Below are 18,332 nucleotides of genomic sequence, written 5' to 3' on the forward strand. Positions count from 1 at the left end.
AGAAGGTAGACTCCATAAAATCAAATAACCCCATTAAAAAATGGGGCTCAGAACTGAACAAAGATTTCTCACCCGAGGAATACCGAATGGCAGAGAAGCACCTGAAAAAATGTTCAACATCTTTAATCATCCAGCCACTTTTACCTACTAGGTCCTCATGCTGCCCCTGATCTTTGAGATTGTTTACTCTGAACAATTGATCTCAACAATCTGTAACTTTTTAAAAAAGAAGCTCTGAGCTAAGAGTTTGTTTTAGTCTGAAAGGAGACTTTGGATGGGGACTTTAGAAAAAATGCTAATACTGAAATGTTAGGGAATCTTTAAGAGAAAGACATCTTGCAGTATGAGGTGGACGTGATCTTCTGATGGCGAGGGAGAGTTTTGGTTTGGATATGATGCATCCCCCAAAGTTCACTGTCTCCAGCAGGTGGGTCCAGTCACTGGAAGTTAATTAGTGAATGCATGTCTTGATAGATTCATAGTATTCATGATTGAGAGGTGGGGTCAAATAGCAGTTAATACATTCTTGGAGGAGCACCCAGGCAATATATACCTTGTCCCTGGCTCCTGAAACCTTTCCTCTCTTCCTTCCCCTCTCCCTGTCATACCTTTCCCCCAGTACTGGCTCTCTCTCTCTCTCTCCTACTCTCTCTTTGTTCTACCTGCCCAGCAGCAGGAGCACAACTTCACCCACTCACAATACTTGCCTCATGATGGCACAGTAGAGCCACCTGATCATGTATGGACTAACTTCTAACTTTTGGCATAAAAAGTTAGAAAGGAAGAAGGGAGAGAGGGAGGGAGGGAGAGAGAAAGGGAAGGAGGGAGGAAAAAGAAAAACAAAAATAAAAGTATATCCTGAGAAATGATTCAAGTGTTAGTGATTTAAGATATAATCCTAAAATGTGAATGTTCAGTGAAGGAGCTGGGAAACTGTGGGGCACAGTGCAGAAATCTATAAAGAATGAATGAATGGGTGTGAGGTGGTAACCAGGACACACTGTACTACCCTGGAAGACCTTCTGAGAGATAGTATCAAGCACCTGTAATTGTTTCATGAAGACTGGGAAACGGGGTTTTGTTTGTTTGTTTTTTCTTTTATTGCTTGAGAGATGCTCCCAAGCACATTTACTGCCTCTCATTTCTGACATGCTTCATGAACAGGCCAAGTACTGCCTTAATAAAGAAGGAAGACATTTGTGTGTACCGGAGGTCTCCGTACTATTACAGCCAACCTCCTGAGCCCGGGACAGTCTCCCTTGGGTATTGCCAGCATCTGCTGCTCTGTCCTTCCCAACCATCAATAGGCTTCCGTTTGTTTTGTTTTGTTTTCCTGGTTTCCCAGGATTTCTTTTCTCATATAAAGCATTTAGATTTAGTCCTTGTCTCGGTGTCTTTTTGTTTTCCTAGGGAGCTTGTGGAACGTACACACCAGTGGCCCACACGGCGTCCTCCTGTCCCATCATTGCTCATTTGTACTCACGGTAGATAATTTCCATGGTTTGCCACTGCAAATGCTTATGACTTGTGTCTTCCTTTTCCTGACAGTTTTCTCTAGGACCATTCAGTAATTCCCCAATGTGTTTCACATGACTCTCAGGGAGGCCACGGAGGATGGGTCCTGTGGCTCAGAGAAGCCTGGTCAGCAATCTACTTCCTTTGTGCTTCTCAAACCAACGGAGCCTACCTAACTTCACAAAGAATCCAGCAAACTAACTCTTTAAATTGACAGTTTCATTCACCTGTAAAACAATGACAGTACCTTTCTGACAGTAGACCAGGCTGGCCTTAAACTCATGGAGATCTGCTTGCCTCTGCCTCCCAAGTGCTGGGGTCAAAGGCGTGTACCTGAAAGTTACTTTTTAAAAGAAGTTATATGATGGCAAATGGCTACCATTTGGGAAAGTATCTATGGTTGGATAACTATCTTATTCTTTATAGCAAGACAAACTCAAAACATTCAAAGGAGCAGAAGCCAGTAGGATCTCAGGAACCACCCATTAATTCGTTTTGTATGGGTTTCTACCCTCTGCCCTTCCCTTTCTCCGTCCTTCACTGAACAGTCACATCTTAGGGTTATATCTTGAATTACTAACACTTGAATCATGTCTTGTTTTTTGGATTTTTTTCTTTTTGTGCTATAAGTCCATGGTCAGCTGGCTCCGCTGATTATTTCAAAGTACTACCAAGCATACAAACAAAAGTCAACAATTATAAAATAACATTAGATTAATACATCTTCATCAGTTTTACATACTTATACAACAAATACTTTTTGGAAACTCAACGAATGAGAGCATCCACCTTTTGTTTCCACGTGAAAACATGTACTTGAACATGTCTTTTTCTTCTGTATCATCTGTAGCCAAGGTTAACCAGATTATAATATTACTTTACTCTCCAGTTTCTGCGGTTTCAATAATAAACCTTTTCTGATGGTACACGGTCTACGCTGGTCCTCATCTTCTCCTGGGGTGCAGAAATCTACTAAGGCGTGACCACTGGACTTTCCCACAAAACACATAAATAACAAGGAAACATACATGGAATATTGAATAGTTCAGCAATTATTTTCCAAAGACTGAATCACTTTGGAGAGTAGAATGGAGTTTCCAAGGGCAAAGGCACAGCAGAAGCTACTAAATATTTTGGAGTGCCAGCTCCACACATGTACAGCTATGCAAGGATGGCACAGCCAAAAGTGCATTGAAAAGAATAGTACCACAGAGGAAGAGGGTATAGTACAGTGGACATCAAAAAGGTCAGCTGACTCAATGTTACTCAGATGTTATCTTGAGATATGATGGGTATCGGATCAGACCTGTATTTTCTTTCTTTTCTTTTTTTGGGTGTTTTTTTTTTTTTTTTTTTTTTTTTTGGTTTTTTGAGACAGGGTTTCTCTGTATAGCCCTGACTGTCCTGGAACTCACTCTGTAGACTAGGCTGGCCTCGAACTCAAAAATCTGCCTGACTCTGCCTTCCAAGTGCTGGAATTAAAGGCATGTGCCACCACTGCCCGACTCAGACCTGTATTTTCAATGGATGGGCTCTTTAAAATTCTAAGAATAGACTATGGGCAACTGGGCACAAAACACCAGCCAGGTACCTCTAGTGTATGCCACAGCATTTTAAATGAACATGTGAGTATTCACAATTGAAGTTTGAACAAAAGCTCTAGTAGTAGTACTTTGAAAAGAGGGCAGAGTGATATCTCCAAGGTAACTAAAGAGGTATTCTTTCTCTCCTGTTATTATTTTATGCAATTAATATACCACTTCATTAAAATATGTGTTTGAATTGGGCAGTGTGTCATAAAAGATAATGAACAAAACATATAAAAACAATTCTGTTCCATGGGATTTATATATATTCACAAAAAGACCCCAAGAGTGTTCCTAAACTGTCAGATAATGGCAAAGATAATAGACAAGGTAGACCATCAGAAACATGGGGAACGAGGTCATGGGGTTTTAATTAAAGGAACAACAATAAACAAAAATCAGCTTCTCACTTTTGTTTGCTAAATAAATTCAAGCAGTTGGGTGGCTCAGACATTATCATTTCTCAATTACACTTTATTTGCTGCTTAAGAGAATAAATAACAGCCAAGAACACATTAAGAATTACCTGTGCCTGGTGACAATATTTCTGATACAGATGAAGAGGGAGATACTTTCATCTTCCTGTAAACTCTCAGAAATATGCCCAGATTCATACATACAGTAATATTGTTGTTGCCAAACTTAGTGCATAGGCGGCTATTAAGCTATATGTCTTCCTAACCTGGTGAAGAGGCCTTAGTCTCTTTGGGACCAGAAGGTATTTTACAATATATTCTATAAAGCCCAGCTATGAGCAGACAAATTAGGATGGATAAAACAGGCACAGTTATTGACAGGACAGTGATAATGACTCTTCTTTTTTGAGATGTTGGACCACTGTCAATACTACCTCCATAACCTCTGTGCAGGCAGAAAGGCGGGGACCACCCATAGTCACAGTGACAGTGATGCTTGTTATTACAGACCCCCTTCCTATTACAAGTCTCAGGAAGGCAAGCATTTGAAAGGACAGACAGACTGACACACTTCTTGTGTAGGCAGATCTTTCCTACTCCACAGGTGGTGCCATCTTTCACTTCACCAACATCAGGCACACCCATCCCCAAACAATGGCCAGTACTCCAGCAGGTGATACCATTGGCATAAATGTTCTGCAAAACATAAGGAGCCTGGGGATGGTGAATGTCTTCTACATTTTCACAGTGGACTTTCCCACAAAACACATCTGACATTCTGCATTTTAGGAATACTGTGCCATCTGTGCCACAATGGCCAAACCTGTTTCCTTGTAAGTTGATTTCTTTATAGCAATTATGAGATGCGCTTCTTGCACCTTTGCCAAAAATCTCCCTGCACTGTTGGTCATGGTTATTACACTGCTTTTGATAGCAGTAGGCACCGGCACCACAGGGGACCCCATCCTGTACATATCCATCTTCTGGGCACTGGTGAGATGTTCCATTGCACCATTCTGGAAGGTCACATTCATTGATCTTTGGTCTACAGAGTTCCCCCAAGAGCATGAATTTGCAGTCTTTGCAACAGAGCCCAAAACTACAAGCAGCTGCAGGTCTCAGCGTACAGTTAAGAAAACAACAGGGATCTTGCTCACATTCCTGTACAGATCCACAGTCACACTCTTCTTCACTTTCAACCATACCATTCCCACAGCGCTTCACCAGGAAACCTGCCCCTGGTCTTGGATGATTGTACAGACAAGTTCCTTGGTTTAAAGTGGTCTTCATAAAATCACTATAGCTGCAATTGGTGAATCTCTCTGCTGGCACTCTGAAAGTACTCATGACACAACCACTTTTCCCACAAGAGCAGGATTCCTCATCATGCTTCATACCAAAAGTATGGCCTAACTCATGGGCCACCGTGTTGGCAAAAAGAGACCAGGCGTCCCCTTGGAAATTTTCAACTCCACAATCAAGAGGAGGACGACATATTCCTGCAATGTAGGCTATACCAAGTACACTTATAAGTGAGCTTCTAATGAAGATATGGGCTGCATCATGATGTACCTGAGAAAGACTGATTTGTTTCCAATGAGAAAAATCTTCTAAGACCTGATGTATGTTTTCCATTGGGAGAACATTTCCTCGATTCCAAATCTCGATGCCAACCAAAGTCACATAAGTATCCAGCGGCTTGTACATGGAATCTACCATGTTAACAACAAGAACCACATCTCCTCGTACCTTTGACAAGTTTTGTTGAGCGTTAGTGAAGAAACCATAGTCTACCACTACAGCCAGCTCCAGAAACCACATGTGGGGCCACAGTTTTCCATAATTTTGCTTCATAGCTGACTTCTTAGCCTCTTCAACTCCAAAGGGTTGGTACAGTAGTCTCTTCTCCGTTAAACTACATAGCATAGGTGGAAATTGTGTCTTGTTATTATTTAATGTATAGACTAGGTGCTCGAATGTGCTAGAGTGCTTGATAGGTTCAATTTCATAAGAGAAGCCATTCATTTGTAACACTCCCTGCAACCCCCCATTGCAGGCACTGAAAGCAACTAAAGACTCAAGGGCTCCCTCTACATAACCATGATAGTAACAGTCACTAGGGACAAAGGGGTAATCGCTGAGGGGGGTGTGTTCCTCTGTGTAGGTGAGTACAGGGATGTGAGTAGAAACCAACAGCTTCTTGACTCGCATATGGACAACATGTCTACGGCCACCAAATACAAGGCTATAGGAGAGCCACTCTGAATTCTTTGCACCCCTGGCCCTGCTGGTCACCTTCAGAGGGATAACTACTTCTGGAGAACTGAGGTATTGAGTGGACCCAGTCTGTGAGAGGTCAATAAGGGATGGAAGTGCCTTAAGCCAGAGCAGCAAAAGAGTGACTCTCATGAGTGTTCTAGCATCTGCACCTAACATTATGAAGCACTCCATCCAGAGCTGATAAAGACAGGGTATGAGACACTTCTGTCCTGGCTCTTCCCCTGGAGCAGGCCAGGGAATAGTGCTGCCATGTCGAGATTGTGTCCTGGCAGAGCCTGAGCATCAGAGTTGCAGTGCTGAAAGTGGAAAAACAAAAGAGTGCTCAGATAAGGTGAAGAAGTCAAGTGAGAAAATACCTACTGACTGGCACATCAAGGCAATGGTTTGGGATTTGGTTTCAATGAATGGGATGAAGAGTTCTGAAGTGAGGGTAGACAAGATAATATTGAGAACTTTCAAAGTATGAAGATAAGTACTTACACAAGTAGCTTAATCCTTATTGGTGGTATGAGGACATCCATAATAAAAGGAATTAAAGCAAAATTAGGAGTAGAGTTTGACTATATCTCGATTTTTCTAGCATAGTATTAACCTACATTTGGGTATCTGCATAATTATTGATAGTGTCCCAGTGACAGTTAAAATTGGAGACATGAAAAATAATCAAACAATCTGTGTGTGTACATAATATATATATATTGGTTTTCGAGACAGGGTTTCTCTGTGTAGTCCTGGCTGTCCTGGACTGTATATATATTTGTATAAGTCTTAGGATTTATATGGATTGTTCATTATTTGCTGTCTCCTTGATGAGTTCCCCTTGGAGGAATGGATGTATACATATATATGTATGTATATGTATGTGTATATGTATATACACACATATAACACACACACACACACACATATAGCATTACACGGTCCTTACCGACAGGGTTTATAACTTTTATTTTTTTGTTTTGTTTTGTTTTGTTTTTTGTTTTGTTTTTGTTATTGTTTTTGTTTTTCATGACAGGGTTTCTCTGTGTAGCCCTGACTGTCCTGGAACTCACTTTGTAGACCAGGCTGGCCTTGAACTCAGAAATCCGCTTGCCTCTGCCTCCCAAGTGCTGGGATTAAAAGTGTGTGCCATCACTGCCTGGCATTATAACTTTTATCTTAATGTCTTCTATAATACCTAGTATATTTCCATGGACCATGGAAAAGTAGGGGGAACCACCACAGATATGGTGGAACACTTTAAATTATAAATGAATGTTACTTAAAATGAATTAAACTTTAATAATAGTTTCAGAAGAGGGAAAATTTATGAAAATTTTTCTAAGGCTATGGCAGGAACATGTTCTCATCGGTTACCTGTAGAAAATGGCAATGCCAAAAGAAAATGACTTCTGGAAAACTAGCAGCCTCTACCAGCCTCCCAGGTGATGGGGTTACAGGGACGCACTGATGTGCCCAGCTTTTTATTGTAGCTTTAATCATGCTGACACGATGAACCATGCCTAAGATGTGCGAAATAAAAATACCTAACCAAATAACAATCAACTCCAGAATTCCAAATCCATCTTCCTTAAAGTAGGCATCCTGATTTAACTTTTCCTGCACCTCCATACATCCTTTTATGTTTACTTTTGATGACAGAGAAAAAGAAGGAAAGGAAAAAGGGAAGGAGAAAAGGAGGCAAGGAAGACTGTATGGCCTTGGGAAGAAGGAGAGAGAAACAGAGAAGCACACACCATTCTCAACCTTTAAAAAACCCCTCCACCTGCATAATTCAACTTGAACTTAAAAAGACTTTCCTGTGCACTCTGATTCCATCATCAGATGCTTCCTATACCATATGGTTCTGGTATGGTATATACCATCTTCCAGTCCAGTCAATACCAGAACATTCATTCTCCATCTGACTGCACTGATTTTGACATTTCTCATCACTCTTGCACAAAGTTCAAAGACATGAGCTCCAGACAGATAAAATTATGCCTCACCAAAAATTTTACCCTCATTATTGTTAATCTCAGCAAAACACCCCCAAATCAAAAGTTTTTAATTACTCACGTCATAACTATAATCCCTCTGTCTGTCTTTCTGTGTGTCTCTGTCTTTCTCTGTGTCTGTCTCTGTCTCTCTGTGTGTCTCTCTTTCATCCACACAAACATTTCTTATATCCTAAAGAATTTACATTTCTAATCCCTCCAACTCTTCCTTCCTCTGATACCCACACCTCAAGCTCAGAAAAAAACCTGAGTACTTGCCCCTTCCATTGAGGGTGGTTTCTCTTAGTCTCTTGCCTTTGTCCCCTGTTGCATTTGAGCCTAAGGTACCATTTCCAGCACTTCCACCGCTACATATCAAAGTCTTTAATATCCTGCCGCTACAGGTTCTATGTTGAACATGTCCAGAAGTTTGTGTCTAAAGCCCTAATTATATGGAGGTGCCATTGGGGGACACTGTGAACCTCCTGAAGGGGGCGCCAAGGAGAAGTTCTCTGGCTCATTGGAACCCTGGCTTGTCTTCTTCCTCTGAGAATCCACTCCCCTGCTTGTGATGAGTATGGATTGCTTCTGCTTTTCATTTCTTACCATTCCCATCTGGGCTATTCACCTGATCATGAACTAGAACCGAGAAAACACTGACCTAAAATAACCCTTTCTCCTTGTAAGTTTTATTATTTAGGTATTATGTTATAGTGACAGGAAATATAACTAATATACCCATTTAAAATACATATTATAGGGGGGAGACTACATAAATCCTGTCGAATTCATTATTGTTTTATTGGAGCTGTTATAAAAATAATCCTCAAATAACACGATTATCAAAAATTTTAAAAGGGGATGTACAGTCTGAACTGTAAGCCCCTGGCTTCCCAAGAACAAGGAATGGAGACATTTTTCCGACATATATCCAAATCCTCTGATGCCTTAGTTTCATTTTCCTAGATACAATATTCAAACTTCCTTAATGTTCTAAGTCTTCTTGTTCATGTGGAGATAATCCATTTTCATCTCATTGATATCACAGTAAAATTAAATCACTAACCAAGTACACATTGTCTGAGTGTAAAATAGTTAAGGTTTTGTCTGTTCTAAGTTTTGACACATATTGGTTTGTCTCAGTCTGAAAACATGCTTGCCATTGATGCTCCTAAAAGACCCTGGATCCATTTGACTAGGGTCTTGGAAAAGTTGGAGGGTTTGTTTACTCAGCAAGACACAAGCAGCACACAAGACAACTACAAATTTTTGTTGTTTTGAGACAGGGTTTCTCTGTGTAGCTCTGGCTGTGCTCACCCTTGCACTGTAGACCATGCTGGCCTCGCACTCAGGGATCTGTCTACCTCTGCTTCCTGAGTGCTGGAATCAAAGACATGCCCACCAGCTCTGACATTAAAAAAAGAAAAAAAAAAAAAAAGAAGAAAACTTTATAAAACCTACAAGCTCAGAAGCTCTCTGGATTAGCATCCGATCATCACGTCTAGATTCATTTTCTATATCTCTTCTGCCAAATTCCCCCTTTTTATCGAGTGGGAGTTGTTGAGGATGAGAGCATGTGGAGTTGGAAGAGCAAACCAAAGGCAAAGTGCCATGGAGAAAGCTGAGGAGCAACCTGAACCTACCTCCCACCTATCCTCCCAGAGCTTAGCTTTAGAGCAGGCAGCAAGAAAATAAGCTCAAAACCCATTGCAGAAGACTTCCTGCAATGTAGTCCTCTGAACTAAAGACAACATGGTATCACTGCACTACTAAAGTTCAGCCACATTGTCTATGTTTTTCAACATTGTTAGAAGCATCTTCCAGGGGGCGTGGTGGTGCACGCCTTTAATCCCAGCACTTGGGAGGCAGAGGCAGGCAGATTTCTGAGTTCGAGGCCAGCCTGGTCTACAAAGTGAGTTCCAGGACAACCAGGGCTATACAGAGAAACCCTGTCTCCAACGCCCCCCCCCCCAAAATAGAAGCATCTCCCTTCACTTATTGCACCCCAGCATACCATGCTCTATATAACTTTAGATGGGCACCTGTATGCAAGCCTGATGGCATACCTGAGCTGATCCATTTAGAGAGTTTGATATTTAATGGGCCATGATGTACATTTAAAAAAGAAAAAAAGAAAATAGAACTACCAGAGGGCATCCCTGAAATGTTCCTATTGATTCTCACACATCCTGTGTTGATTAGGACTAGGCAAGCTGAGTGTGTGATGCTGAGTTAAAAAAAAAAAAAAAATCGAGCCATCTTGGGTCCCGGATCCCTCAGAGACTAGTCTGTGCCAGTGAGAGTGTGGACTACAGAAGCTACACAGCTTCTGGGACAAGTAGAAGCAACACAGCTTCTGGGACAGGCCCTGTTTCAGGCCTTCATCTTCAGCCAGGAGGCAGGTCCAAACACCAGATATCTGTGCACCTTCCCTGCAAGAGGAGAGCTTGCCTGCAGAGAGTACTCTGACCACTGAAACTCAGGAGAGAGCTAGACTACCAGGTCTGCTGACAGAGGCTAACAGAATCACAGGAGGAACAAGCTCCAACCAGAGACAACTATAACTTCTAACTCCAGAGATTACCAGATGGTGAAAGGCAAACGTAAGCATCTTACTAACAGAAACCAAGACCACTCACCATCATCAGAACCCAGCACTCCCACCTCAGCCAGTCCTGGATACCCCAACACACCCGAAAAGCAAGAATCAGATTTAAAATCACATCTCATGATGCAGGTAGAGGACATCAAGAAGGACTTTATAACTCGCTTAAAGAAATACAGGAGAACACTGCTTAAGAGGTAGAAGTCCTTAAAGAAATGCAGGAAAACACAACCAAACAGGTGATGGAATTGAACAAAACCATCCAAGACCTAAAAAGGGAAGTAGAAACAATAGAGAAAACCCAAAGTGAGACAACACTGGAGATAGAAACCCTAGGAAAGAAATCTGGAACCATAGATGCAAGCATCAGCAACAGAATACAAGAGATGGAAGAGAGAATCTCAGGTGCAGAAGATTCCATAGAGAACATGGGCACAATAATCAAAGAAAATGCAAAATGCAAAAAGATCCTAACTCAAAACATCCAGGAAATCCAGGACACAATGAGAAGACCAAACCTATGGATGATAGGAGTAGATGAGAATGAAGATTTTCAACTTAAAGGGCCAGCAAATATCTTCAACAAAATTATAGAAGAAAACTTCCCTAACCTAAAGAAAGAGATGCCCATGAACATACAAGAAGCCTACAGAACTCCAAATGGACTGGACCAGAAAAGAAATTCCTCCCGACACATAATAATCAGAACAACAAATGCACTAAACAAAGAATGTTAAAAACAGTAAGGGAAAAAGGTCAAGTAACATATAAAGGCAGGCCTATTAGAATTATACCAGACTTCTCACCAGAGACTATGAAAGCCAGAAGATCCTGGACAGATGTTATGCAGACCCTAAGAGAACACAAATGCCAACCCAGGATAATATACCCAGCAAAACTCTCAATTACCATAGGTGGAGAAACCAAATATTCCATGATAAAACCAAATTCACACAATATCTTTCCACGAATCCAGGCCTTCAAAGGATAATAAAGGGAAAACACCAACACAAGGATGGAAACTACACCCTAGAAAGAGCAAGAAAGTAATCCTTCAACAAACCTAAAAGAAGACAGCCACAAGAACAGAATCCCAACTTTAACAACAAAAATAACAGGAAGCAACAATTACTTTTCTTTAATTTCTCTTAACATCAATGGACTCAATTCCCCAATAAAAAGACATAGAATAATAGACTGGCTACACAAACAGGACCCAACATATTTTTGCTTAAAGGAAACCCACCTCAGGGAAAAGGACAGACACTACCTCAGAGTGAAAGGCTGGAAAACAATTTTCCAAGCAAATGGTCCGAAGAAACGAGCTGGAGTAGCCATTCTAATATCGAATAAAATTGACTTCCAACCCAAAGTTATCAAAAAAGACAAGGAGGGGCACTTCATACTCATCAAAGGTAAAATCTACCAAGATAAATTCTCAATTCTGAATATCTATGCTCCAAATACAAGGGCAGCCACATTCATTAAAGAAACTTTAGTAGAGCTCAAAGCACACATTGCACCTCACAATAATAGTGGGAGACTTCAACACCCCACTCTCACCAATGGACAGATTCTGGAAACAGAAACTAAACAGAGACACATGGACACTAACAGAAGTTATGAAACAAATGGATTTAATTGATATCTTCAGAACATTTTATCCTAAAACAAAAGGATATACCTTCTTCTCAGCACCACATGGTACCTCCTCCAAAATTGATCGTATAATTGTAAACCCGTAAAACAGGTCTGCAACTTTATAGGTGGAACAAGAATATGAACTAACCAATACCCCCAGAACTCATATCTCTAGCTTCATATGTAACAGATGATGGCCTAGTCGGCCATCACTGGGAAGAGAGGTCCCTTGGTATTGCAAACTTTATATGCACCTGTACAGGGGAATGCCAGAGCCAAGAAACGGGAGTGGGTGGGTAGGGGAGCAGGGCGGAGGGAGGGTATAGGGAACTTTCGGGATAGCATTTGAAATGTAAAGAAAATATCTAATAATAAATAAATAAATAAAAAATAAAAAAAAGTTTAAAAAAATCAAGGAGAAATGGCTTTCAGTATGTTCACTTTATAAGCTTATTTGAATCCACATGGTACTCACCTCTCTTCTACCTCTCCATTTCAGGGTCAGAAGAGAAGTGAGTCTCCCCTAATTAATTTTTAACTTTATTATTATGGGAGTTTGTGAGCCACAGCAGGAATATGGAGGTCAGAAGGCAACTTTATGGAGAGGGTTACTCCTTCTACCTTTCCATGTGATCTGGGGTCTATCTGTGGCTACCAGGCTTGTGTCCAAGTGACTTTGCCCGCTGAGCCATCTCACCAGCCCTCTCCCCTCAGTTCAGGTAAGTAGCAGTTCCATGCTGCTTTCTGACCTACCTGGGGACTTGATCTATCAATTTTCAATACTCCTACTGTATCTTTATCTTCTATGTTGCCTGCTCTTTAACTGGCAATTAGGATAATCAACCAATTCCCTTAGATTTGCTCAGAACTATCCTGGTTTTAACCCCTAGAGTCCTCCATTCCAGCCATGCCCTTAGTTCCAGACAAACCACAATCATTCCGCCCTCTACCCCCTGGGACCTGTGCTTAAGCCACTCACATATTTAAAAGGAAAGAAATGCAAAAATTATGAATTTTCACATTACCCAATAGACTGTGCTAGAGAAGAACTTACACGGAGAGTTAAACTGGATGAGTGACATATCAGCAGAAAACAGTTGTTGTCTGGCCCCTTTTGTCAGATGGTTGGCACGATCCTTATCAGTAAACAGAAGTTTACAGTTGTAGCTATACCGAACGAAGAAATCAAGCCCCTCTCTTACCCCCTTTGTCTACTTCACAGCTAAATTCTAGATTTAGTTGCTTAGCAACAAAGATCTTTCACTTCTATATAAATAGCCAACTCTAGAGATTTAGCTCAGTGGCAAAGTATTTGCCTAGCAAGCCCAATGCTCTGGGTTGGATCTACAGTTCAACAACAACAACAACAACAAACCCATAAAATTATTTTAAAAGTCAAAATCATAGAGAGCACCCAACTCTAGACTCTCTTCTTCTGGCCTCACTGTTCCTATACAGCTTTGTTTCAGAACACTGTGAAGAAGTTGGGCTGCTCTCCTGCTCACAGCTTTTGTCTCTCTTAGACTTGTTTTGAGAAAAAGCATATTCAAAATAAGAAGTCAAGAAAAATGTTGATAGAATGTTTGATGTGGTGTGTAATCTATAAGAGTGGTTTAACTATTTAGTAACTAATTCTGGGATGGTTTCTTTTGTAAGAGATTCTTATTCATGGAAACTTCCCACTGATAATTTAACTAGCAAGCACATAACCCACGAGATAACCATAAGTTAGAATCATTATAAATCAATTCTCTATTTTTCCCCCCTCAGGAAAAGACTCTACTATTCATTCTGGTTTCCTTGAAAACTTCTCTGGAACTGTTTTCAGCCATCTAGACAGAACTAGCAACTTGGGTGACTGAGACCAGAGGATCACAAAGCCTAACCTAGACTCAAGGAAGTTCAAGGCCAGTCTTCACTATATATGGAGACCCTGTCTCAAGAAAGTTTTAAAATCAGGACTCCTTCCTAGTTTTAAAAGACATATAAAACGGCTAGAGACAAGGCTCAGTTGGTAAAGTCCTTGCCATGCAAGCATGAGGACCAGGGTTTGATACCCAATGCCCATGTAAAAGTAAGGCACCGAAGCACAGGCCTGTAATCTCAGCACTAGAGTGGCAGGGGAGGGAGAAACGAGTACTCATTGAAGCTTACTGGCTAGCCAGTCCAGCTGAATTAGTGAGTTCTAGGTTTAGTGAGAGACTGCTTCCTAAAACTAGGCATAGGGACTAGAGAGATGGCTCAGATGTTAAAAATACTGGTTACTCTTCCAGAGGACACAGGTTTGATTCCCAGCACCAATGTGACAGCTCACAACCACAGGTAACTCCAGTTCTAGGGGATCCAATGCCCTCTTTTGGCCTTCATGGGCATCATGAATGTGATATACAGACACACATACAGGCAAAACACTCCTGCATATAAAATAAAAATAAATCTTTAGAAATCAAAATAGAGTGTAATAGAAAATGCCTGATATTGACCTCCAGTCTCCATAGACCTGCATGTACACCAATACATACATATACACACATGTGAGCATATACGTACAAAAATAAATAAGTTTAACAAGCCATAAATAAAAAAGAAATTCCTTAAGATGGTAAATGGGTTCCATAAAAATTTAAAATATACATTATGGAAAATATACATTTACTATTTATTAAAAATTTTTGGAATTTCAAAAAAATCAGATAGGGCTGTTCTACTCAAGTGTTCTATGTATTCGAATCCGTTTATTTAAGAAAAGAAAAAGATGAGACACAATGCTTCAGGGGAAAGAAATAAATCATTATTTACATGGGAAACAACAGAATTCAGAAATGTCTCCCCTGATCCCAAGTTCCCCTGTATCTGTCACTGTGTGGTCTTCCCTTGAGCTTCAATGGGACCTGGAACTTAATTCCAAACAAAAACATGACACTGTTTAATCAAGATTGTCCTAAGTGGGCCATTAGTCCTTCTTCACTTGTCATCTCTGTAATTAAACAACTGATCCAATCTACTTAGGAAGGAAATAAAGTTATTTAGCTCCCTTTTTTGGGATGCTGAAAGTCCAAAGGGTGGAGCACACACAAGGACTTGCTAAGTGTACACTGCCCATGGCCTAAGCTGCAGCGGCAGAATGGTCCAGGGACTAGTGACTGTGGTGGGGCCAGGCTTGCTCCTTTTATAACAAGCCTCTAGTGAGGACTCAAGACATTACCATCTAGGACTATGCCCTAATTACCTAAAGGTCCCATCTCCTGAGGTTTTCCCCTCCTCCCAGTAGACTACTCTGTAGACCAAGCATTTAATCACAATGCGCCCTAGTATGTACCTTTTTTTTTTTTTTTTTTGAGACAGGGTTTCTCTGTGTAGCCCTGGCTGTCCTGGAACTCTCTCTGTAGACCAGGCTGGCCTCGAACTCAGAAATCCGCCTGCCTCTGCCTCCCAAGTGCTGGGATTAAAAGTGTGCACCACCACCTAGTATGTATCCTTAACTACACTCAAATGATAACAGTGGGCTTACCCTAGTAGGCTAGCCCTCTTAGAAATAGTGCAGAGATGAGTTAAAGCACTGAGCACAAGAAGCCACTTTCCAGATTCACAGGCAGCCAGACATTAACCTCTAACCTTGAATAAAGTGGAGAAAACACAACTTAAACACAAAGTCAAGGCAGGGAAAGCTGTATTTCCTGTAGCGCTATCAAGTGGCAAAACACAATAGTGTTAAGAGAAATCTCCAATGATATGGGATTCTACAACCTGGCAAAGAAATCAGGATATAATACAAAGTTGCTGCTCGAGTGGCTAAAAGCAGTGTCCACACAGAGACGTTAACTGCCAGAATTGGCATGACGGATGAAGAAGGGATTAAAGGGGCCTTAGAAACAGACACGCTGGAAGCAGGGGATGTCTCTGACTCTATTGCCTGCCTTTGGACCCCTAATAACCCTAATAACCCTAATCCTCAGTAGAAGATGTGCCTAGTCCTACTACAGTTTGATATGCCAAGGTGGTTTAAAATCCATAGGTGACCTCTGTGAAGGAAAGGAAGGCGTGGGGGAAGGGAGGGAAGAGGCAGGAACTGGGCAGAGAGGAAGGAGGGGAAGCTTTGATTGGGATGTAATTAGTGAAAAAATACACATGCTGAAATAAATTTATTATACATGATCAAGATGTAGACTAAATGTTCTCTGAGAATGTCCAAAGAACATACCACTGCCACACCCACTCCAGTGGAGTCTGTGTGACAAGTCCAAAAGCTTGGCCGCAGTCCTGAGGCAAAAGGTTTCATGGAAACTGGTCTCCTGGAGCATCTTTGGTGTCCCATAACAGGATGTGGCCCAGATATGTCCTTGCGATAGTCTGGTGAAGAGTTTTGCATGCTTTCTTTCAGTATTTTTTTTTTTTTTTTTTTGGTTTTTCGAGACAGGGTTTCTCTGTATAGCCCTGGCTGTCCTGGAACTCACTTTGTAGACCAGGCTGGCCTTGAACTCAGAAATCCGCCTGCCTCTGCCTCCTGAGTGCTGGGATTAAAGGTATGTGCCACCACACCCGGCTTCAGTATTGTTTTATTGTAAGTGCTTCCAAGGAATGATCTGACAAATAGCTAAGTTAGATTGGTTTCCACCAGTGTTCCAATATCCTAGGCAATAGTTGGGCCGACCTTGGGCTTTGAATTTCTTAAGAATGCTATTCATTCAGACAAAAAACCTCCAAAGTTGACAGAGAGATAGTGAAAAAAATCAGCACTGCAGTTTACTGGAGCCAGGCGAGGTGGTGCATGCCTTTAATCCCAGCACTTGGGAGGCAGAGGCAGGTGAATTTTTGAGACTTATGAGAAAGGTGTCAAGCTTACCATAGCCCGACCGCTTCCCAACTCCCTCCTCCAGTAATTTCTCTTGGTGCAATTTCTCTTTTATGGATGAATCTTGATGGATACAAGACCTGGTTCCAGCAGTAATTCTATTAGAAATGTAATGCAAGTCTGGGTTGTTTTGGTCATGTTGGTGGCCTTCAAACAAAGTCCCACCAGTTCTCAGAACAGATTAAGAACTTCTGGCCTTGTTTTAGCCTCAATGTCATCTTGAGCTAGTTTGAAGCCAGTATGTGATATATGAGGCATTGTTTCAAAACCAAAACCAAAAAAACAACCAACCAACCAAAATGGTAAGAGAACAAAGTACACCACCTTGAGGCAAGGTATCAGTGTGAACTGATGGGAGCTTTTAATCTACACTGAATAGACAGATATATGTGGAAATGTGTATAAAGTGTCTCGTGTGTGTGTGTGTGTGTGTGTGTGTGTGTGTGTGTAATGTATGTCACCTGTCAGCTGAGGCCTAAAAGCAGTGACACCAATAGCAATAAACAAACATCATGATTTCCAAATGCTATTTTCAAAGTAGAATATATATACTTAGATGGCTGTTCTCAAGGTCAGGATAAATCTCAAATAAACATCTTACTATGCTAACAGCAAAGAATGAAAGAGTGCAGGGGAAAAAAATCCCAGGAATTGGCTGCCAGTGGCAAAACTGACAACTTCAGCAGCACTATATAAATATGGGCTCCAAGAGCTCCCCAATGATACAAATAGCATAGAGATGAAGAGGCTACTTATAGCAAAAAGCCAACTAACAAAGAACAACAGAATTACAAAAGAACTTAAGTACTATACCAGCAGCACAGGTAAGAACTACCATTTGAGGCTAACTAGTGGCTACATGTTTATGGAGTAACAAGAATTATTTACAAAATCTTTCAATATAACTTAAAAGGGCTAGAAAGATGGCTCTCTGGATAAGAGCACTTGTTCAGCAAGCATGAAGGCCTGAGTTTAAAGGCCCAGCATGCACTTAAGCCAAGTAAGGCTGGACATTCATGCATGCCTGTAACTCCAGCTTTGTGGGGGAAGGGATAGTTCCTGGAACTGAGAGTCAGCCAGGCTAGCCAAAACAGTCAGCAAGCTTCCAGTTCAGCAGGACACCTTATGGCAAGGGACTGACAAGAGCGATAGCGAAGACCACGTGGGTGCACTTATGTACACAAATGCGCACACATGCATGCACCAACATATAACACAGTACTTCCCATTTTGCACTTAACTGAAAAACTGGAGTCAGCAGCACTGGAGAAAAACACTTTGACAATATAGAGTAAGAGCCCTGAGGACGCAGAGACTGCTGTGACCCAAACCATGGACCATGCACACGACACTATACACAAACACAGTCAATATAGTCCTGTCTAAAATATACCAATGGGAAAAACTCCAAAATAACTCAGGACATAGTTAAGAACCTAAGCTACAGATCGCCAGAATTAC

General features: G+C 41.2%; 1 protein-coding gene across 1 annotated transcript; it reads right to left on the minus strand.

Annotated features, from left to right (window-relative positions):
• Positions 1-3,556: 3,556 nt before the first annotated feature.
• Positions 3,557-13,456, minus strand: Adam21 (a disintegrin and metallopeptidase domain 21). The gene is made up of 2 exons (NM_020330.5): positions 13,074-13,456; positions 3,557-6,093 (listed from the first exon to the last, which is right to left on the minus strand). Exon 2 carries the CDS (start codon positions 5,966-5,968, stop codon positions 3,779-3,781), a length of 2,190 nt encoding a protein of 729 aa, NP_065063.1. The 5' UTR covers positions 5,969-6,093; positions 13,074-13,456; the 3' UTR covers positions 3,557-3,778.
• Between the last annotated feature and the right edge of the window lie 4,876 nt (positions 13,457-18,332).

Source organism: Mus musculus, chromosome 12 (assembly GCF_000001635.26).
Source record: "Mus musculus strain C57BL/6J chromosome 12, GRCm38.p6 C57BL/6J".
In the NCBI taxonomy this organism is placed as follows: Eukaryota; Metazoa; Chordata; class Mammalia; order Rodentia; family Muridae; genus Mus; species Mus musculus.

What these genes read in the sequence shown, in the direction of transcription:
- Adam21 (NM_020330.5), bottom strand. Translation starts at nt 5,968, where the DNA reads ATGGAGTGCTTCATAATGTTAGGTGCAGATGCTAGAACACTCATGAGA.